Below are 19,474 nucleotides of genomic sequence, written 5' to 3' on the forward strand. Positions count from 1 at the left end.
ATTATCACCCCAAAGAAATTAATTAATCCGATTTAACCTCTTTAACATTACTAGACAGTTCACACACCCTCTGTCTAGACGGAATTAGGGTTTTCTTAAGCTATTCCGCAGCAGTCTACGGTTGTTGTGTCGGTGGTGGGCGCCTCCAAAATTTACCCTTTAGTATAAATAAGTTTTGGAAAATTCAGACTTTGGTTATTGAAACGCCATCTCAGCTCTAATTCAGTACGATGGGGAGGAGAGGTCGCGGCGGCGGCGGTGGTATGGGCGGAGGAATCAATCGTAGATATCTGAGTCAAGTTATGGATACGTGCGGCAAGGATTTATCTACGGCGGAGGACATCGTTGATGATCTTCGTTCCAGGTACGGCAATTTTGCGAGGTTGACTCGGCAAGTGCTTCTACTCAATGTCAGGCAAGTCCTTAATGTTAGAAACAACAAGAGGGTTAAAGACGAAGATGAAGATGACAACATTGGAGATGAGGAAGGTTCTGCTTCTCAGAGGAAGAAACAGAGACGGGTTGATGAGAAAGAGGAGAAATTGCAGCGAGCGGAGCAGTCGCATTTAAGGAAGAGGAATATGGAACGTTCAGTGTCTTCTTCTCCGTCTTCTTCTTCTTCTTCGGAAGACAGTGGTGATGTGTCGACTTCTGAGGACGCGGTTTATGGCGAGAAGCTGAGTCCGCCGCGGTTTGATCTGATCAATGACAGTCTAAGAGATAACTACGCTAAGTTGAACAGCTCCTCGAAGAAACCAATTGGGTCGCCTGCGGAAAAGAATGTGGAAGTTGAGACTGTGAGCAACAAAGGTAGAAGCAAGTTGGCTACAATGGGGGCCAGAAAGGAGGCTAAAGTTTCTCTTTCCCTCAGTGGAGCTACTGGTAATGGTGATTTGGAAGTTGAGGGTACTAAAGGACCTACTTTTAAAGACTTTGGTGGGATTAAGAAAATATTGGATGAATTGGAGATGAATGTTCTATTCCCCATTCTCAATCCTGAGCCGTTTAAGAAGATTGGAGTGAAGCCACCAAGTGGGATTCTATTTCATGGACCACCTGGCTGTGGGAAGACTAAGTTGGCCAATGCCATTGCCAATGAAGCTGGTGTTCCGTTTTATAAGATTTCAGCCACAGAGGTGATTTCTGGTGTTTCTGGTAATGAATTGCATATCCATTTGTCCAGTTTGTTGTGGCTCCCTCTCTGATCTTATTATCGTTGTACTAATCCAATATGCAAATTTTGTTCTCAGGTGCTTCTGAAGAGAATATCAGAGAGCTCTTTTCTAAAGCATATAGGACTGCGCCTTCGATTGTGTTTATCGATGAGATTGATGCGATTGGTTCAAAGAGAGAGAATCAGCAAAGAGAGATGGAGAAGCGGATAGTAACACAATTGTTGACTTGTATGGATGGACCTGGTAACAAAGGCGATAAAAATGCTCCTGATTCTAGTGCTGGTTTTGTTCTTGTCATTGGAGCTACAAATAGGCCTGATGCTCTTGATCCTGCTTTGAGGAGAAGTGGACGATTTGAAACTGAGATCGCTCTAACTGCTCCAGATGAAGACGCAAGGGCTGAGATACTCTCTGTTGTAGCCCAAAAACTTAGATTAGAAGGACCCTTTGACAAGAAAAGAATAGCTCGTTTAACACCGGGTTTTGTTGGAGCTGATTTGGAGAGTGTTGCTTACTTGGCTGGCAGGAAAGCCATTAAGAGAATCTTGGATTCAAGGAAATCTGAACAGTCTGGGGACGGTGAAGACGATAAATCTTGGCTGAGGATGCCCTGGCCAGAAGAAGAGTTGGAAAAGCTCTTTGTCAAAATGTCTGATTTCGAGGTTTGTTAATGGCAGGGGTTATATGGATCTACTTTTCTGTTCTTCAAAATTTCCTCTTTAGTTCCTAACTTCTCTTTTATATACCAGGAAGCAGTGAATCTAGTTCAGGCATCTTTAACAAGAGAAGGATTCTCTATCGTGCCTGATGTCAAGTGGGATGATGTTGGTGGACTTGACCATCTACGACTTCAATTCAACCGTTATATAGTGAGGCCTATCAAAAAGCCTGATATTTATAAGGTACTAAAAATCACATGGCATCGTTATATAGTCAAGATTACTTGCTTGTTCTATTGAGGTCTGAACTGTCTCTTTGGATCTTTTTAGGCTTTTGGGGTAGACTTAGAGACAGGGTTTTTGCTCTATGGACCACCGGGTTGTGGCAAGACATTGATTGCAAAGGCAGCTGCTAACGAGGCTGGAGCTAATTTCATGCACATCAAGGTTTGACTTTCACGTCAGATTTTATGAATGTTGCTTTGTATTTGAATGGTCCAAAATAATGTGATTTTCTCTCTTCTATCGTTGGGCTTTCAGGGTGCCGAACTTCTAAATAAATACGTTGGAGAAAGTGAGCTTGCTATTCGTACGTTGTTTCAGCGAGCTCGGACATGTGCACCATGTGTAATCTTCTTTGATGAGGTTCGTTTTTAACATTTTGAACTATATGACGAAAATAAGACCGATGTCTATATATGCAGACAATAAGATATGAGATTGAGCAAACAAAGTAGATCCATGTTTGGGTTGATGCAGCAGTAAGAGCTGTCCGATTCTTGTCCATGAGTAATGTTTTTGAATTTCAGGTGGATGCTTTGACAACAAGTCGTGGCAAAGAAGGTGCTTGGGTTGTTGAACGGCTTTTGAACCAGGTAATAAACGCTTATTGAATGGTGTAGCTGCACAATTTAGTCAGGCATTGATCAAATGCATTTCGATGTTCCAGTTTCTTGTTGAGCTGGATGGTGGAGAGAGGCGTAATGTATATGTAATTGGAGCTACAAACAGGCCAGATGTAGTTGATCCTGCTTTCTTGAGACCGGGTAGATTTGGGAATCTTCTTTATGTACCCCTCCCCAACGCAGATGAGCGTGCTTCAATTCTAAAAGCTATTGCAAGGAAGAAACCGATAGATCCTAGTGTTGATCTGGATGGAATTGCAAAGAATAACTGTGAAGGTTTCAGCGGAGCTGATCTCGCACACTTGGTAATCATCAACCTCTTTTTTACTGCTCTTGTCGCTGTGTTTCTTGAAACTTGACATGACCCATGTTCTGTAATGTACGTGATTCTGATTGTTGGTTTCATAAAATGGAAGGTGCAAAAAGCTACATTCCAAGCAGTGGAGGAGATGATAGGCTCCAGTGAGTCGTCTGAAGATGATGTTACAGATATAACGCAGTGTACAATCAAGACGAGGCATTTCGAGCAAGCCTTGTCCTTAGTCTCACCATCTGTGAACAAACAGGTATTCTCTTCTCTCTGTTTGCATCACTGAGAGAAATTGAAATTTCTATCGCCTCTCGTTTAGTTGGAAATTAAACCTCATTTTGATGGGTTTGCAGCAAAGAAGACACTATGACGCACTATCAACAAAGCTTCAAGAAAGCGTTGGGAGGAACACTGAACAAGTCACCATAGGGCCATCTTTTACCCTCGAGTAAAAACACTCTTTACTTATAGAATGTCTGCAAAATCTCATTTTCCAAGGGTAGATACGGTCTTTAGTTAAATATAAAGACTCGTCTGTTTTTCTACTTCAGACACGTAATAGAATCAAGTTATGTTTCCAACTGTTCTTATCGGATCCGTAACGCTACAAAAATTCTGATACTGTAAGTTGTATGTACAGAGATGAGATAGAGAAAGCGAGAACAAAAAGCTAAAGACAACTAGAGGGACTGATAAGTGGTAAGTAGAGGTCCTTTATTTATCAGCCAGATTCTCGTTTGCAGTTCCCAGGTAATAAGTACTTGTAGCTATCAGCATTCTGAATCAAGTATCCAGGGAGATGAACAGCTGAATAAGACCGTGGAATCGGACCAAGTTTGCCGATAATCTCCCTGAATGTGTGTTCTTCAGGAAGCATATCGAAAAGATCAGTTCCTTTGCAGATAATGTCTTGGATTCGTCTCGGGTTCAGATAATGTAAGAATCTAACCCGGTCAGTATGGCTATAAGCTTTCATCTTGAACACGAAGTCATTGATGTGTCTGAAACAGAAACTGCAATGCCAACCTGAATCTGTCAAAAGATTGTTGCTTTGCCGGAAATGAGCGCACCGAGTTTTCCCAGGCTTGTAGAGATGAACCGAAGCTCTCCAGCTTTTGCTATCGACATAGTACTCATATGAGTAGAGGTAGTTTCTCAACTGAAGATGAAGGATCGGTGGGAACCCGTCACACCATCTAAGCAGATTGATGGTATGGCCGCTCGGGATCTCATCGACATCCGACATTATCAAAAGATCATCTTCTTTTATACCTGCGAGCTTGATCAACTGGTCAAGTGCAAGCCTTTGGAATGATTCCTCCACAAAGGGGTTTTCGCCTTTCTTGAACCTTCCTCCAACGTTCCCATAAGTCAGCCTTGGCTCAACGAATTTGAAATTCTTCTCCCTGTTGTCTGCGAAAGCCAACTGTTTTGACAGTCCGGTGAAAGTTGAGTTAGATTCGAGAAGCACAAACTGAGTAATGTAAGGATTTAACTCATTCCAACGGAGAGTGAGCATATCGATCTCGTTACTGAACAAGGCAGCATCAAAGACTCTTCTTGGAGATTCGCGGAGTTTCCAGCCATGAAGATTGCAGAGCAATTCCATGGAAGTGTTCTCGTGATAGTAATGCGGAAGGATGTTAAAAGGTTTAGGAGGTGATTCCCATAGAGGTCTCAAGAAATATGTGATCTTCTGGCCGTGTAGATAGATGCCGAAGATGAAGAGTGGCAGGAGAGTGAAGAGAAACAGGAATGTTTTGAAATCGAGTCCTCTTAGAACACATCTAAGCCTTGAAATGGCCTTGCCTGCTCGAGAACCTTCCTGTAACATATATATAACAAAAGAAGAGATTCCATTAGCAAAAGAGTTGATATTACTCAAGTCACTCGAAGCCCGGTGAATATGCAAGACTTCATATAAAACAAAATGCAGAAATCATCCAGTCTGGTCTTAAGTGATAAACACTCTTTAGTAGGATTAAGAATGATAAGACATCCTAAGCCTTGAATCAAAACCAGAATAGGATCAGATGAAAAATAAAGAAACAAAAGCCAAACCTGTCCACAAACATCTTCGCAGATAGTATCCGTCTTCTTAGAACTACGATAACCATCGGACATGATGATGATGATTAGTTCTCAGGAAAGTCAAATTTTGGACGAAAAAAATAAGTTTTTGAATAAACAGAAAATCTACAGAAAAAGAAAAACAAGAGAGAGTGGTCTAGTTCTCGGAGGAGGATCAAATCCGAGAATTTCTGTCTTGAAATCGATCCTTCTCCTTTCACCAAAACTGTAACGCCAATTATAGCCGTTTGGTGCTTTTTAGCTTCCATCTCTACAATTATATCTGCATTCTTCAATTGGCCAAATAAATAAATTACATTGTTCAATTCTTCTTCTTCTTTATAGAGTAAATAATTTCATCCGTCAGATCTCGTAGAGGCGGTATGATCTTACGGCTTTAAATTAAACTGTTATTTTCTCTATTTGCCAAAATCAGAAATTCCTTTTTTTAACCTAGTTCTAGTTAAAATAGTAAAAGGAATTTTGAACCGAACGTTAAAAAAAGAAGTCTCGTAACTCTCTCAATTATGAGACGGCGAAATGAAACCCCCAAAGACGTTAACGACGACGACGGCGGAGGAGGAAGAAACAACCATGCGGAAACAGCCGCCTTCGCCTCCAAAGCCACCACGTGTCAATTCTATGCTCCAATGGTGGCGGAGATGGACGGTGTTGGTGGCCGCTATCTGGATTCAAGCATTCACCGGCACGAACTTCGATTTCTCTGCCTACTCTTCCGACATGAAGTCTTCCATGGGGGTTTCTCAATCTCGGCTTAACTACATGGCGGTTGCTTCAGATTTGGGTAAAGCATTGGGTTGGTCTTCTGGTTTCGCCATTGCCTATTTCCCTGTCTCCGGCGTGCTTTTCGCTGCCGCCGCAATGGGACTCGTCGGTTACGGTGTCCAGTGGTTATCCATCGCCGATGTGATCGATCTACCTTACTCTCTGGTTCTGGTTTGCTGCTCCTTAGCCGGGTTAAGCATCTGCTGGTTCAACACCGTCAGCTTCATCCTCTGCATTCGACATTTCAAAGCGAACCACTCGTTGGCCCTGTCTCTCGTTGTGAGTTTCAACGGAATCAGTGCCGCGTTGTACACGCTTGGCCATGAAGCCATTAGTGGGAAATCATCGGCAAGCTCTGATATTTACCTTCTCCTTAACTCTCTCATCCCTCTGATCGTCTCTGTTTTAGCCCTTTGGCCGGTTCTTACTAACCCTAATTCCTCTGAAACCGATACTACGCGAACGCATGACGAAACCAGAATCTTCGTAGTCTTCAATGTCTTAGCCTTAGTTACATGCTTTTACCTTCTCTTGCCTTCCTCAGGCACCTACTTAGCCTCATCACCTCGTTGGCATTTCCTCGGAGCTATTTTCCTTCTCCTTTTCCCATTGTGCGTCCCGTTTCTCGACTATATTCACCGTGCTCTCGAGTCCTGTTTCCACCACCACAGCTCTGGCTATGCAGCGGTTAACATTGAGGAGCCCAAGATCCTCAAAATCAAAAGTCAGAAGAGTAATGCGGAGGAGGAAAGTGATCAAGTGAGACTAGGAGATGAACATTCTCTCGGAATGCTTGTTCGTAAGCTTGAGTTTTGGTTATACTACGTAGCTTATTTCTGCGGCGGCACGATCGGTCTTGTTTATAGCAACAACTTAGGACAGATCGCTCAGTCTCTAGGACAAAGCAGCTCAAACGCTAAATCCTTAGTTACACTCTTCTCTGCCTTCTCCTTTCTCGGAAGATTGCTCTCCTCTGCACCTGACTTCACACGCAAGAAGCTAAAATACTTGACAAGAACAGGCTGGTTCACGATTTCGCTACTGCCAACACCTTTGGCATTCTTCATCCTCGCGTATTCACCCAAGACCAACCAGACCGCGCTACTAGAAGTTGCGACAGCACTTATCGGGTTAAGCTCGGGGTTTGTGTTTGCGGCTGCAGTTTCCATAACTTCCGAACTCTTTGGACGCAACAGTGTCGGTGTCAACCAGAACATCCTCATCACAAACATTCCCATAGGATCTCTCTTCTACGGCTACATGGCTGGGTCTGTCTATGACACAAATGCCAGCCTCGGCAGGAAATCTGTGGTGGCTGACTCGGTTGTTTGCGTAGGAAGAAAGTGTTATTTCGTAACGTTTTTGTTTTGGGGTTGTTTGTCTGTTTTGGGGTTTGTATGTAGCTTGTTTCTGTTTATTAGAACCAGACCGGTTTATCACCGGTTAAAATTGAACAGAATGTAAAACTGTGTAGAGTATTATCAGCTGCCTGCTTATAATGGTATAGATTGGTAGGATCCAAGAAAAGAGTGACCATTGCCTTCACACGACTCAGCCAATTATCAAAAGTGTTGTACAAAACATTAATGCTTAGCTCTGTTCCAACTTCATATATAAGAATTAACATATACTAATACATAGTTGGTCATTTTAAAACTTGCTCGTGATTCGTAAATTTCCCATCTTAAATGAATTAGACAAATTAGCCATCATTATGAAAGAGAAAGGTTAAATTAGATGATTAGCGGGCAATAAAAGGTTAGAATTGATATTATCATGTCATTCGATAGTGACACATGTGACTAGTTTGACCTTTAGGAGCGCCAACGTGTCATATATCAGCGTAAATTCCAAAACAAAACAATCTAGTGTGGGACCCAAATACTGTTATAAAAAAGGATCATTAAAATGGATATGTTAAAAAAAGAAAGTAAAAAACGCGTCAGGGAAGAGAAGATGGATCCGAATTCCACGGTTTCCGGCGATGGTCAGGCGACGGCGGCGATAGAGCATCGGTCCTTCGCTCGGATCGGATTTCTCGGAAACCCGAGCGATGTATACTTCGGGCGAACCATATCATTGACCATCGGAAACTTCTGGGCATCCGTGAAGCTGGAGCCATCGGAGCATCTCGTAATCAAGCCTCATCCATTCCATGATCTCGTCCAGTTCACCTCTCTCGACCATCTCGTACGTTCTCTTTCCATTTCTTCTCATTCTCCTCTCTGGATCTCTATTTATCCTCCAACATTGTTGTTATTCTCCTCTCTTTGTTTGGATGCATTTTCAATATTAATATTATGATTTCACTGAATTTCAGGCTCATCTTTTTTCATTAGATTCCAAATCATTTGTTTATTAGTTTGAATTGTGTAAAACATTTTTCACGCTTCATGGCTCTAATTCTGAGATTTTGTGTAGCTGAATCGTTTGCAAAATGAAGGATACTACGGTGGGGTAAGGTTGCTAATGGCGATATGTAAAGTATTCCGTAACTATTGCAAAGAGAATGACATTCAACTTCACCAAGCCAACTTCTCTCTTTCTTATGATACCAATATCCCTAGGCAGGTACTGATCATTTTCCTTCCCCTTTCTCTCTATGTTTTTTTCTTTTCTCTGCCACCAACGCTTATCTTTTCAACTTTGATGCTCCTTCCAGACAGGGCTTTCGGGTTCTAGTGCCATCGTATCCGCTGCCCTTAACTGCCTTCTCGACTTCTACAATGTCAGGCATTTGATCAAAGTACAAGTCCGCCCTAACATTGTTCTCAGTGCTGAGAAAGAACTTGGCATTGTTGCTGGTCTTCAGGACAGGGTTGCTCAGGTCTATGGTGGTCTTGTTCACATGGTCAGTGTCTCCCCTCCTATCTCATACATTGCCGTTGGTTCCATCGGTTTTATGACTTTTTATCATCTTCTTCACTTTGCAGGATTTTAGCAAGGAGCACATGGATAAATTGGGGCATGGGATTTACACTCCTATGGATATCAGTCTCCTCCCTCCTCTGCATCTCATCTATGCTGAGAATCCGAGCGACTCAGGGAAGGTACTTACACTTATTCAATGATTCTGGTTTATGCATCAATCAAGTGAAATTCCTCAAAAAGCATTTATGACACTAGAACTCAGATCTTTGGGGCATAACTCAGTAGAATTTAGAAGTATCTCTCTGTTAGATGTTTCATAATATTAGCATTGCCTTCTAATGCAGGTACATAGTATGGTTCGGCAAAGATGGTTAGACGGTGATGAGTTTATAATCTCATCAATGAAAGAAGTCGGAAGTCTAGCAGAAGAAGGTCGAACTGCATTACTCAACAAGGACCATTCCAAACTTGTGGAACTCATGAACCTTAATTTCGACATTCGGAGGTAAATATAATTCCAGACAAAACTCGAACCTATACACAACTTAAGATTAAACTCCAAGCTCACATGATGTTGAAATAGATGGGAATACACACATATAATAGTGATGTCTTTTTTTCCCGATAGGCGGATGTTTGGGGATGAATGCTTAGGAGCAATGAACATAGAGATGGTGGAAGTAGCAAGGAGGGTTGGTGCAGCCTCAAAGTTCACTGGAAGTGGAGGAGCAGTGGTGGTTTTCTGCCCTGAAGGTCCATCTCAGGTGAAACTTCTGGAAGAAGAATGCAGGAAAGCGGGATTTACGCTTCAGCCGGTAAAAATTGCGCCTTCATGTTTGAATGATTCTGACATTCAGACCTTATGAAAGCCTTGATCAAGTCTTCTTATTCACACGATAGAGCCATTTTCCAGAGAAATAAACATGTGAGCTTTAATTGGGTGGTTGTTCTGTTTCTTTTTCTTGCCCATTTTTGTTGTTTGTTCCTTGGCTTATACTAATATGTTTGTTTTGTTTCTTTTTCCACATTAAGGTCCAATTTTTTATATTATATTAAAAGAACTAAAGAACAGATGATCAAAATTGAAGTAGTAATGATATTTATTTGCCATATTTGTGCTCTTTTTTGTTTTGTTGAAACTGTATATACAGAAGTTGGCAGATATAGTGTGGAGAAAAAAAAAGAAATATAGAATTCAGAGATCATTATTTGGCAGAAAATGAAGAGAAATCGTGCCAGACATGTTCAATTTCTAATCTATACTATTACTAGTACCCTACTTGATGAAATCTGAACAAAACATGTGTGTGTTTCAGAATCACGAATTCGAATTGCTACTAGTGTTTTTTACAATCTTAATGGAAATAAAATGGTTATTTGATCGAGTAATAAATATTAAAATTTTGAAATCGGTCTGGACTTGGACTTGGACTTGGACATGGTGGGCCAATAATAAACAAATCCAACTAATCTTTTCCAGATTTCATGATTGAAACGTAAAGTGAAAGATTAAACAAGAGAAAAAAGGTTAGATAGCTTTCTGAACAAAAGGAGAGAATTTGGGGATATAGATAGAATCCGCCATTTAAGATCCCTTCCCTTTGACCTGTTGAGTGTTGACAACCTGAAAAGAAACAAAAAAAGAAGAAGACCGCTTCATCTTCTCAACACCACCTCTGTCTTATTGCTCTCTTTTCTTCTTCGTCGACTTCTCTCACACATACAAAAGGTTTGGGATTTTTTTTGGTAGAATCTTTTTAAGTTATCTATCGAAATCAGTTTGATCTGTTTTGTTTTTCCCTCTTCTCTTCTGGGTTGTTGGTGAATAAATCTACTTTTCATCTTAATTAGGACAAATCTCTCTAATTAAAACGCCTCAGATTTTGTCTTCAGTTGTTTTGTTTTAAACCCTAAGTTACTTGTAAGTTAAATGAAATCTACAATTCTTAATTTCTTGTTTCCAAAATTGTGAAAAAATCCAAACATATATAGAATAGACACGTAACGGCTCAAAGTCGGTAATTGGAGGTAACGTGATTGAATCTTCTTCATCAATCATAAATCTTCTCTCTTAAGAATTAAGACGCCGCCTCATTACACCTGTTCCATAATCATCGTCAATATATTCATTCTGCAAAACTATTCTTCTTCTTCTTTCAAAGTCGTAATTGCTCTCTCTCACCCCTAGGTTCTTAAGTCATACCCATTTTCAAGGACACCTTAGAAAGTTTCGAGTTTTCTATTAGGTAATTGCATGTTGAATCTGTTACGTTCTTCTTGTGATTCCCCTTTTTTCTGGCCCAAAGAGGATAAGATTCTAAAAATCTGAATCTTTGTATGCAGGTGTATTGATCTTGAAGCCTTAAAGTTTGTGTCTTTTTGTTAATTTGAATAAAGTTTGATGGGAGGAGGGAATTCCAAAGAAGAGTCGTCATCACCATCTTCATCATCATGGGCTTCTCATCAAAGTTATCCTCAATATGGACCTGATAGCTACAACTATCCTCCTCCACCCACTTATGCTCCCGCTCCATCTCCTGCTCCTGCTCCTGCTCCGGTGCCTGCTCCATCTCCGGCTTCCAGTTATGGCCCTCAGTATAGTCAAGAGGGTTATGCATCACAGCCTAATAATCCTCCACCACCCACTTATGCTCCCGCTCCATCTCCGGCTTCCAGTTATGGCCATCAGTATAGTCAAGAGGGCTATGCATCAGCAGCATCACAGCCTAATTATCCTCCACCTCCTTCACAGAGTCAAGTTGCTGACAGGAAGAAATTTGATCGGAGGTATTCCAAAATATCGGATAACTACTCTTCTTTACTGCAGGTTAGTTTAAGACAATGCATATGCTATACACTTGGATTTTCCCCTCAAAGGTTCTTTGGAAACTGAATCTAGCATGTGTCTGAATTGATTCCAGGTGTCCGAGGCTCTAGGCCGTGCAGGTCTTGAATCTTCTAATCTAATCGTTGGTATTGATTTCACCAAGAGCAATGAATGGACAGGTTTGTTATATTATTCTTATTCTTACGTTTTGAATGTAAAGGAGAAGCCAAACTAATTGGTTTTGGTACTGCAGGGGCCAAGTCCTTCAATAGGAAAAGCTTGCATCACTTGAGCAATACCCCGAATCCATACGAGCAAGCAATTACTATCATTGGAAGAACCTTAGCCGCCTTTGACGAGGATAACTTAATTCCTTGTTATGGTTTTGGAGACGGTATGCACTGTTTTCTCTCTTCTCGATTCTCATAAGAATGTATATCAATCGGATCATCATTGACTTGCTTTCATCTCTTTGCAGCATCAACTCATGATCAAGACGTGTTTAGTTTCTATCCAGAGGGAAGATTCTGTAATGGATTTGAGGAAGTATTGGCTCGTTATAGAGAAATTGTACCTCAGCTTAAGCTCGCAGGTTTATTTCCTGCTCTGACCTGCACTGGCCAATTCTATATCTCCTTGTGAAACGCAAGTTATAAACTTAAAACTGTGTTTTTTTTTCCTGCGAACTTATGTATTTCAGGACCAACTTCTTTTGCCCCGATCATTGAAATGGCAATGACAGTGGTTGAGCAGAGTAGTGGCCAATATCATGTGTTAGTGATTATAGCTGATGGCCAGGTACTGATTAATATTTTGACTGCCTAAGCTGTGTATGATCTTCTGGTTTTGTGTCTAGGGATATCAAAGTGGACCCATTTTGTTGTTTCAGGTCACAAGAAGTGTCGATACCGAACACGGGCGGCTAAGTCCGCAAGAACAGAAGACAGTAGATGCAATTGTGAAAGCAAGGTGCGAATATTTCAATCTTTTGACTAATGTTTCTTCCATTTTAAAGTTCTTTACTTTGAGTGTAATGTTATAAAGTGTTATGGTATGTAATCAGTTTCATCCTCTCTATTACAGTACCCTTCCTTTGTCAATAGTCTTAGTTGGGGTCGGGGATGGACCATGGGACATGATGCAGGAATTTGATGATAACATACCTGCCCGAGCTTTCGATAACTTCCAGGTAAGCTTCTTTTTTTCATATCATGACATTGAAGATTGCTTCTTTTCTTCAGTTTGGAACCATTTTTCTAACATGTTTGCTCTGTTTCTAGTTTGTGAACTTCACAGAGATCATGTCAAAGAACAAAGACCAGTCTCGGAAGGAGACAGAGTTTGCGCTGTCTGCTCTCATGGAGATCCCTCCACAGTACAAAGCAACGATAGAGCTTAACCTTTTAGGGTAAGGGACCCAAATCAAAACTCTGATAGGTGTAGCTGCGAGAAACTGCTATATTGTTAAACAAAATGCTCACCTTTCTCTTTCCCTTACATTTTTGCAGGGTAAGAAATGGAAATATCCCACAGAGAATCCCACTTCCGCCACCGGTGCAGAGTGGATCATCATTCTCTAGTTCCCGGATACCGAATTTTGAACCGAGTGTACCTCCTTATCCATTTGAGAGCAAGCAAATGAGTAGTGCAGACGATATTCAGGTAATTAGTAGAAACTTAGGAATCTGTTTGAAATGTTAAGTGAAATAAGAGCTTTGGAACTTTTTGTTGTTAAACTCGTTTGTGTTATTTTCCCCTTGAACAGCTATGTCCGATATGTCTGAGCAACCCGAAAAACATGGCGTTTGGTTGTGGCCATCAGACTTGTTGTGAATGCGGACCAGATCTTAAAGTGTGTCCTATTTGTCGTGCGCCGATCCAGACCAGAATCAAGCTTTACTAACAACACCATTGACATGCAGCTTTGACCAGCCCAAATCCCATTTCTTCCAGAGATTTTCAGATCTTTCTGTAGAAAATTAAAGTGTTCTTTTGTTCTTTGATTGAATTCCTAAACTTTATCTTGTTCATAAAATTTCTTTGATTGGATTGTAAGAATTATGTATTTGTCTGTTGGCTTTCTTTGATTTTTCAAGATTCGATTAAACCAAAGTTGATTGCTTAAACACTTTAATTTTGATTTGTTTTGTCGACATAAGCAATGAGAAATAAATGGATGAATAGCCCAATAGAAGCCCATTAGCCTGAAATTGGGCTACAAGCAAACATACCAAATAAATAGTAGGGAAGAGCAGAAATAATCACACCACTCATCAGTTATCCATTCCTTTCTTTTTACATAAATTTTGTCACTTTTTCTACAAACGATTCTTCGCTTCTGTGAAATTTGATAAAGCGAAAGTTTTTTTCTTATGGATTCTCTTCGATTCAACCTCCAACAATCTCCATTTCAATTGAAACCTAGAATTCTCCGACCAAGAATCACCAACATATCAAACCGAATCGATGAAACCGATCCTCGACCATCATCCTCGGCCGGTAGGATCCAAAGGTTAGTACTTAACAACGAAGGTCGGACCAAACTAAACGCCGATCCTGACCGTGAATTCTATTCATATCCACGGTTCGTGAACCACGTAGATGATAGTTTCATATCCTCCTTAACCGAACTATACAGAAACCGGTTGAGACCCGGTTCGACTGTACTTGACTTGATGAGCTCATGGGTCAGCCATCTTCCAGAAGAAGTGAAGTACGAGAAAGTAGTAGGGCATGGTCTTAACGCACAGGAGCTTGCTCGTAACCCTAGACTCGATTACTTCTTCGTCAAGGATCTTAATGAAGATCAGAAGTTCGAGTTCGAAGACAAGTATTTCGACGCTGTTTTGTGTTCTGTTGGTGTACAGTATCTACAACAACCCGAAAAGGTACGTTACCGTAAACCAAAACCGATTTCGGTTATGTCAAGAAGATTCCTAAACCGGGTCTTTATTATATAAACCGCAGGTGTTTGCAGAAGTGTATAGAGTGTTGAAACCGGGAGGAGTGTTGATAGTGAGTTTTAGCAACCGGATGTTTTATGAGAAAGCAATTAGGGTTTGGCGTGATGGAACCGAATACAGTCGGATCCAATTGGTGGTTCAGTACTTTCAGTCTATTGAAGGGTTTACTCAGCCGGAGATCATCCGGCAACAGCCTGGAGCTCAGATATCGGTTTTGACTCGGCTTATGGGTTTTATCGGTTTAGCTTCTACGCCCGATCCTTTTAATGCTGTCATTGCTTATAAAAATTTCAAACCTATTTATGAGTAACACGCACATAAAAAAAAGTGTATAAGAATTGGATGGGAAGTTTTTGAAGAAAAGGAAAAAACCTCTCAACCAAGTCCAGCTGGAGAAACTTACAATACAAATTTTTAAAAAGTGGAGAATGAAATTACAGATTTCAATCAAATTGGAAGAACCTGTATTACACAAGAAATAATTGACAGAAAGATTACACACTTTGGAAAATATAATTAATATATAGTTTTCAATTAGCATGCATTGTATGTGATTCGTTTTGTTCGAAGATTCATGGACAATATCCAAGCAAGGTAGCCTTGTCCCTCTTCAAACGAGTATCACGAGTTGCTTACTTTATGGTTTAGATTCTATAATAACAGTATATATATTAGAAGGAAGTCTTTTATATTAAAACAAAAATCCATTGTATATGTACACTATCTATGTTCCATGCATGTGTCTTCTTAAATAGCTATGAAGTCCCTTATTTTACTATGTACATACTAAATTTAGTTATGTTTATCAGGATAACTCGTTGTACCATCAGTATATAAACTTTGAAATATTAAATGTTTCTCACTACTAGTATTAGACTGTTGCAGTTGCGTTAGAGACGTTTCATATTTAGAAATAATATTATCCAAGACCTGAAATTCTTATTATTATGAAAATTATGAAATATCGATAAGGGAAAAACTGTATGGAAGTGTAAAAGACACCAAAACAGATATTGAACCAAAGGTGAAGCAAAGAAGTTGATTCAAAGTTGCCACTTTATTTAACCTTTTGCACCAGTATATATACACACACATGGATACTAACCCAATCATTCATCACAACACATCAGATCCTTCACCATATATTTCTCTCAACCTCGCCAATATGGCCCAACGCTTTCAATTGAACTCACAAACCCTCCCAACGGCCGACCCTCTCAAAAGGGTCTCCCTTATTCCAAGATCCGCCGAGCAGAGGCTGGCTGATAACGCAGGCGAGAGGCGTCCTTTAGCACCGAGATCTCACGAAGACAACCCCTTTGGGGGTCATACTGATGATCACCATGTTGCTGCTCCTGCGGACCATAATAAGGTGATGGATCATAATAGCGAGAATCTCGGTTCCATTGTCCCTAAGACTGCACATTACCCTCATCCATCTGAGGAAATCCTTGATGCTAATATCCGACATTCGATGGTTCCGAAATCATTGGGTCCCAATTCGCTCGGTGGAAGATTTGGTCCGGGAAAGAAACAAGCTTTCCATAGAAATGGCAGACCCATGTTTTCACTTTCTGATGACCGAGTCATGGCTGATAGAGTCTTGAAGACTCACAGTCCAGACATGATCTTCTTTGATGTCACATCACTTCTCTCCGTTGTTAATGACATCTTCAAGTCTCATGTCCCATCCATTGACTCCTCTGCTCCTAAGGTTTAGTTTACTTGTGCAACAATTAATCCCCATTTCAAATACTGATTTTTACAAGCGTATTAAATTTAAAACTTTTTGCAGCCATCACTCGTCTTCAAGGACTACGCTGATCATACCTCCTTTGAAACTTTTGCGGATCTCATTGATCAAATCTCTTGCGAGGTATATATGAAGCTTTCTTGTTTTAAGTAACGTTTGAGTCAGTATCTAAGTATCAATGTCTCTGACACAGATCGACTGCAAGTGTCTCCATGGCGGTGAGTCTCACGGTATGATGACATCAGGGCTTCATTTGGATAGTCGCAACACGACGACGTTCTCTGTTCTGTCTTTGGTCTCCAAATACCGTTGGGATGCTAAGCTAGTCCTTGTCCTATCTGCTTTGGCCGTGAAATACGGCGTTTTTCTCCTCCTCGCGGAGACACACGCAACAAATCAGCTCACAAAATCTCTGGCTCTCATCAAACAGCTCCCTAGCATCTTCTCCCGGCAGAACGCTCTACACCAGCGTCTCGACAAGACCCGAATTCTGATGCAAGACATGGTTGATCTCACCACTACCATCATCGATATCTATCAACTCCCGCCAAACCACATCACAGCCGCGTTTACCGACCATATCCCCACTGCGGTTTACTGGATTGTTCGCTGTGTTTTGATATGTGTTTCTCACATCAGTGGCGCCAGTGGTTTCAAGCAGGAGTAAGTTGTTTTTCTTTCTGATTTCTAGGGTTTCAAGTAGGAGTAAGTTGAGTATGTGCTTCTCATCTATGTTTTCAGTCAAATCATGTCGTTTATGGAAGTTTCGGAGATACATGAGAATAGCGAAAGGCTTAGGAAGATCAATGCTTACTTGTTAGAACAATTCAAGAAGAGTAAAATGACCATCGGTAACTACGACGTCGTTTTAAGCTCTCTCTCTGTTTCTATATATTTAAGAGTATTTTTATTCCTCTGTTCTCAAGCTCTGTTTTTTTTACTCTGTTACAGAGGAAGGTATAATCGAAGAAGAGTATCAAGAACTCATCCAGACGTTCACTACTATCATTCACGTCGACGTTGTTCCTCCTCTACTTCGTCTTCTCAGACCCATTGATTTTCTTTACCACGGAGCTGGTGTTTCAAAGAGACGCGTAAAACCTCCTTATATCTCTGCATCTGTATATGTCTCTTGTCAGTGACTGATCTGTTTTCAAACATTAACCAGGTCGGGATCAACGTGCTCACCCAAAAGCACGTTCTGCTTCTGATATCAGACCTAGAAAACATCGAAAAAGAGCTCTACATCCTGGAATCGCTCTACACAGAAGCATGGCAGCAGTCATTCGAGATTCTTTGGGTTCCAGTTCAAGATTTCTGGACAGAAGCTGACGATGCCAAGTTCGAGGCCCTTCACATGAACATGAGGTGGTACGTTCTTGGAGAGCCTCGGAAATTAAGACGAGCCGCGATAAGGTTTGTGAGGGAATGGTGGGGTTTCAAGAACAGGCCTATACTCGTTGCACTTGATCCCAAAGGTCAAGTTATGTCAACCAACGCCTTTCCTATGGTCTGGATCTGGCAACCCTTTGCTCACCCTTTTACCACCGCAAGGGAACGTGATCTATGGAGCGAACAGGAGTGGAATCTTGAGTTCTTGATTGATGGCACTGATCCTCATTCCTTAAACCAGGTTTCTTGATTGAATAAAAAAACAGAGTACTAATAAATTTTTCTTTCTCTTGTGTTACACGTAACCTGAAAATCTGTGTGTGTTTCAAATGTTTTTTATCAGCTTGTTGATGGAAAATACATATGTCTCTACGGAGGAGAAGATATGCAATGGATCAAAAACTTCACGAGTCTCTGGCGTAATGTAGCGAAGGCCGCAAACATTCAACTTGAGATGGTTTATGTCGGGAAAAGAAACCCTAAGAATGGAATCCAGCCGATAATCAACACAATCCGGGAGGAAAATCTCAGCCATACTTTGCCGGACTTGTTCCAGATCTGGTTTTTCTGGACCAGGGTCGAGAGCATGTGGGAATCGAAGCAGAGGATGCTGAAAGCCCACGGAATCAAGGGGAGAGAAGGGTTTAAAGAAGAGGAAAAGGACCTTGTTCTGCAAGAAGTGGTTGCTATGTTAGGTTATGGAGGAGAAGGAGATGGATGGGGACTGGTGAGTAAAGCATCGGACATGATGGTTCGAGCCAAAGGGAACTTGTTTTCTAGGGGTTTGGCTGAATTTAACGAATGGGAAGTCAACATCCCCACAAAGGGTTTTCTTACAGCGCTCAATGATCATCTCTTAATGCGTCTCCCACCACATCACTGCACAAGGTTCATGCTTCCTGAGACTGCTGGAATTATACCTAATGAGGTTGAGTGCACCGAGTGCCGTAGGACTATGGAAAAGTATTACTTGTACCAATGCTGCCTTGAGTAAGATCCCATAATACTGGGGAACAAGTTGATTTGGAAGCCAACAACTTGTTCCTATAAAACCAAATAAGTTTGCGTCTTTTTTTTCCTCCTTGTTGTGAGTTTCTCTACTCTTCATGTTGTTGTTGTTGTTCTGCTCTACTAAAAGCAGAGAGTCTTTGTAATAAAATTTGTGTGTTTGAGATTTCGAAATAATAAAGGTTTATTTATCGGAAGCTTCTAGAACAATGAACTGATTGAACATTGCTTCTTTGTTGATTTCTTGATCCTTAAGCTCCTAGAACACTAGTGAACTAATACACAAGTAACACAAGTGACCGTGACATTTTTTTAATGTGACAGTAATATCTTTTGACATTTAGCCTTTTGAAATGAAATTACTTAATGCTAGTAAAATATAGGCAAAGTAAAAGGATGGATCAATCAATCAAAAGATGAACAGTCTTTTGAGTCCAAATCACATATCGTAATATATCTAATAGAAAGTTAAAAGTGTTAGTCTACATTATTGAAAAAATAAACCATGAGACTGATTGCTGTATTACAAAGGGGGAATACAACTTTAAACGACAAATCAGCGGTTCCTAGCCTGTAGTTAATGTAAAAGTTAAATCTTCCAAACCATCAAATACTTTTTAAATATTGCATATATCGGATTCGATTTCGAAGAAGCTCTTATACGTATTTCTAATGATGAGATATTAAAATTTGTTGCGTATAGAAACAACAAATTTAATCCTACCTATAAACGTTATGCTAAAGTTAATAGAAAA

General features: G+C 40.7%; 7 protein-coding genes and 1 long non-coding RNA gene across 13 annotated transcripts; 7 read left to right on the forward strand and 1 right to left on the reverse strand.

The window, feature by feature from the left end:
* Positions 1–53: 53 nt before the first annotated feature.
* Positions 54–3,723, forward strand: CDC48C (cell division cycle 48C; the record flags this gene model as incomplete). 2 transcript variants are annotated; one of them, NM_001337349.1, is made up of 10 exons in its annotated part: positions 95–1,155; positions 1,251–1,837; positions 1,925–2,077; positions 2,165–2,281; positions 2,375–2,479; positions 2,644–2,709; positions 2,784–3,044; positions 3,156–3,305; positions 3,403–3,497; positions 3,690–3,723. In NM_001337349.1, exons 1-10 carry the CDS (start codon positions 231–233, stop codon positions 3,721–3,723), a joined length of 2,493 nt encoding a protein of 830 aa, NP_001326134.1. In that variant the 5' UTR covers positions 95–230. The 2 variants fall into 2 exon arrangements, with proteins under 2 accessions (NP_186810.2, NP_001326134.1); NM_111027.4 differs by lacking the exon at positions 3,690–3,723 and having other exon boundaries at positions 54–1,155; positions 3,403–3,658.
* On the reverse strand, positions 3,641–5,412 carry AT3G01620 (beta-1,4-N-acetylglucosaminyltransferase family protein). Its single transcript, NM_111028.3, has 2 exons — positions 5,111–5,412; positions 3,641–4,874 (listed from the first exon to the last, which is right to left on the reverse strand). Exons 1-2 carry the CDS (start codon positions 5,171–5,173, stop codon positions 3,771–3,773), a joined length of 1,167 nt encoding a protein of 388 aa, NP_186811.1. The 5' UTR covers positions 5,174–5,412; the 3' UTR covers positions 3,641–3,770.
* AT3G01045 lies at positions 3,863–4,907 on the forward strand. The gene is made up of 2 exons (NR_140800.1): positions 3,863–3,985; positions 4,060–4,907. It is a non-coding gene; the product is annotated as an other RNA (long non-coding RNA).
* Positions 5,413–5,562: 150 nt separating the features above from the next.
* On the forward strand, positions 5,563–7,557 carry AT3G01630 (Major facilitator superfamily protein). Of its 2 annotated transcripts, none has more exons than NM_001337350.1 (1): positions 5,563–7,557. In NM_001337350.1, exon 1 carries the CDS (start codon positions 5,660–5,662, stop codon positions 7,367–7,369), a length of 1,710 nt encoding a protein of 569 aa, NP_001326043.1. In that variant the 5' UTR covers positions 5,563–5,659; the 3' UTR covers positions 7,370–7,557. The 2 variants fall into 2 exon arrangements, with proteins under 2 accessions (NP_001326043.1, NP_186812.2); NM_111029.3 differs by having other exon boundaries at positions 5,683–7,557.
* Positions 7,558–7,776: 219 nt separating this feature from the next.
* On the forward strand, positions 7,777–9,936 carry GLCAK (glucuronokinase G). Of its 2 annotated transcripts, none has more exons than NM_001337351.1 (6): positions 7,777–8,095; positions 8,327–8,476; positions 8,568–8,756; positions 8,839–8,955; positions 9,121–9,281; positions 9,405–9,936. In NM_001337351.1, the coding sequence occupies exons 1-6, from the start codon at positions 7,814–7,816 to the stop codon at positions 9,640–9,642; spliced, it is 1,137 nt and encodes a 378-aa protein (NP_001327199.1). In that variant the 5' UTR covers positions 7,777–7,813; the 3' UTR covers positions 9,643–9,936. The 2 variants fall into 2 exon arrangements, with proteins under 2 accessions (NP_001327199.1, NP_566144.2); NM_111030.3 differs by having other exon boundaries at positions 7,825–8,095; positions 9,405–9,895.
* A 246-nt stretch (positions 9,937–10,182) lies between these two features.
* RGLG1 (RING domain ligase1) lies at positions 10,183–13,728 on the forward strand. Of its 2 annotated transcripts, none has more exons than NM_111031.4 (11): positions 10,183–10,505; positions 11,120–11,603; positions 11,698–11,782; positions 11,857–11,997; positions 12,082–12,195; positions 12,304–12,401; positions 12,493–12,572; positions 12,687–12,792; positions 12,884–13,011; positions 13,112–13,265; positions 13,369–13,728. In NM_111031.4, the coding sequence occupies exons 2-11, from the start codon at positions 11,178–11,180 to the stop codon at positions 13,504–13,506; spliced, it is 1,470 nt and encodes a 489-aa protein (NP_186814.1). In that variant the 5' UTR covers positions 10,183–10,505; positions 11,120–11,177; the 3' UTR covers positions 13,507–13,728. The 2 variants fall into 2 exon arrangements, with proteins under 2 accessions (NP_186814.1, NP_001325948.1); NM_001337352.1 differs by having other exon boundaries at positions 10,202–11,022; positions 13,369–13,715.
* A 131-nt stretch (positions 13,729–13,859) lies between these two features.
* Positions 13,860–15,298, forward strand: AT3G01660 (S-adenosyl-L-methionine-dependent methyltransferases superfamily protein). The gene is made up of 2 exons (NM_111032.4): positions 13,860–14,491; positions 14,571–15,298. The coding sequence occupies exons 1-2, from the start codon at positions 13,976–13,978 to the stop codon at positions 14,874–14,876; spliced, it is 822 nt and encodes a 273-aa protein (NP_186815.1). The 5' UTR covers positions 13,860–13,975; the 3' UTR covers positions 14,877–15,298.
* Positions 15,299–15,635: 337 nt separating this feature from the next.
* On the forward strand, positions 15,636–18,916 carry SEOa (sieve element occlusion protein). 2 transcript variants are annotated; one of them, NM_001337353.1, is made up of 7 exons: positions 15,636–16,280; positions 16,362–16,442; positions 16,513–16,982; positions 17,061–17,170; positions 17,271–17,413; positions 17,488–17,952; positions 18,055–18,916. In NM_001337353.1, exons 1-7 carry the CDS (start codon positions 15,660–15,662, stop codon positions 18,703–18,705), a joined length of 2,541 nt encoding a protein of 846 aa, NP_001325831.1. In that variant the 5' UTR covers positions 15,636–15,659; the 3' UTR covers positions 18,706–18,916. The 2 variants fall into 2 exon arrangements, with proteins under 2 accessions (NP_001325831.1, NP_566145.1); NM_111033.3 differs by having other exon boundaries at positions 15,671–16,280.
* Positions 18,917–19,474: the final 558 nt, after the last annotated feature.

Source organism: Arabidopsis thaliana, chromosome 3 (genome assembly GCF_000001735.4).
Source record: "Arabidopsis thaliana chromosome 3, partial sequence".
Classification (NCBI taxonomy): Eukaryota; Viridiplantae; Streptophyta; class Magnoliopsida; order Brassicales; family Brassicaceae; genus Arabidopsis; species Arabidopsis thaliana.

Coding starts and splice junctions, on each gene's coding strand:
- AT3G01620 (NM_111028.3), bottom strand. CDS start 5,173: ATGTCCGATGGTTATCGTAGTTCTAAGAAGACGGATACTATCTGCGAA. Junction 4,875..5,110: donor GCGAAGATGTTTGTGGACAG/GTTTGGCTTTTG, acceptor TATATGTTACAG/GAAGGTTCTCGAGCAGGCAA.
- AT3G01630 (NM_001337350.1), top strand. CDS start 5,660: ATGAAACCCCCAAAGACGTTAACGACGACGACGGCGGAGGAGGAAGAA.
- GLCAK (NM_001337351.1), top strand. CDS start 7,814: ATGGATATGTTAAAAAAAGAAAGTAAAAAACGCGTCAGGGAAGAGAAG. Junction 8,477..8,567: donor ATACCAATATCCCTAGGCAG/GTACTGATCATT, acceptor TGCTCCTTCCAG/ACAGGGCTTTCGGGTTCTAG. Junction 8,956..9,120: donor ATCCGAGCGACTCAGGGAAG/GTACTTACACTT, acceptor CTTCTAATGCAG/GTACATAGTATGGTTCGGCA.
- RGLG1 (NM_111031.4), top strand. CDS start 11,178: ATGGGAGGAGGGAATTCCAAAGAAGAGTCGTCATCACCATCTTCATCA. Junction 12,196..12,303: donor ACCTCAGCTTAAGCTCGCAG/GTTTATTTCCTG, acceptor TATGTATTTCAG/GACCAACTTCTTTTGCCCCG. Junction 12,573..12,686: donor GATGCAATTGTGAAAGCAAG/GTGCGAATATTT, acceptor TCTCTATTACAG/TACCCTTCCTTTGTCAATAG.
- AT3G01660 (NM_111032.4), top strand. CDS start 13,976: ATGGATTCTCTTCGATTCAACCTCCAACAATCTCCATTTCAATTGAAA. Junction 14,492..14,570: donor ATCTACAACAACCCGAAAAG/GTACGTTACCGT, acceptor TATAAACCGCAG/GTGTTTGCAGAAGTGTATAG.
- SEOa (NM_001337353.1), top strand. CDS start 15,660: ATGGATACTAACCCAATCATTCATCACAACACATCAGATCCTTCACCA. Junction 17,171..17,270: donor GAAGAGTAAAATGACCATCG/GTAACTACGACG, acceptor ACTCTGTTACAG/AGGAAGGTATAATCGAAGAA. Junction 17,414..17,487: donor CTGGTGTTTCAAAGAGACGC/GTAAAACCTCCT, acceptor AACATTAACCAG/GTCGGGATCAACGTGCTCAC.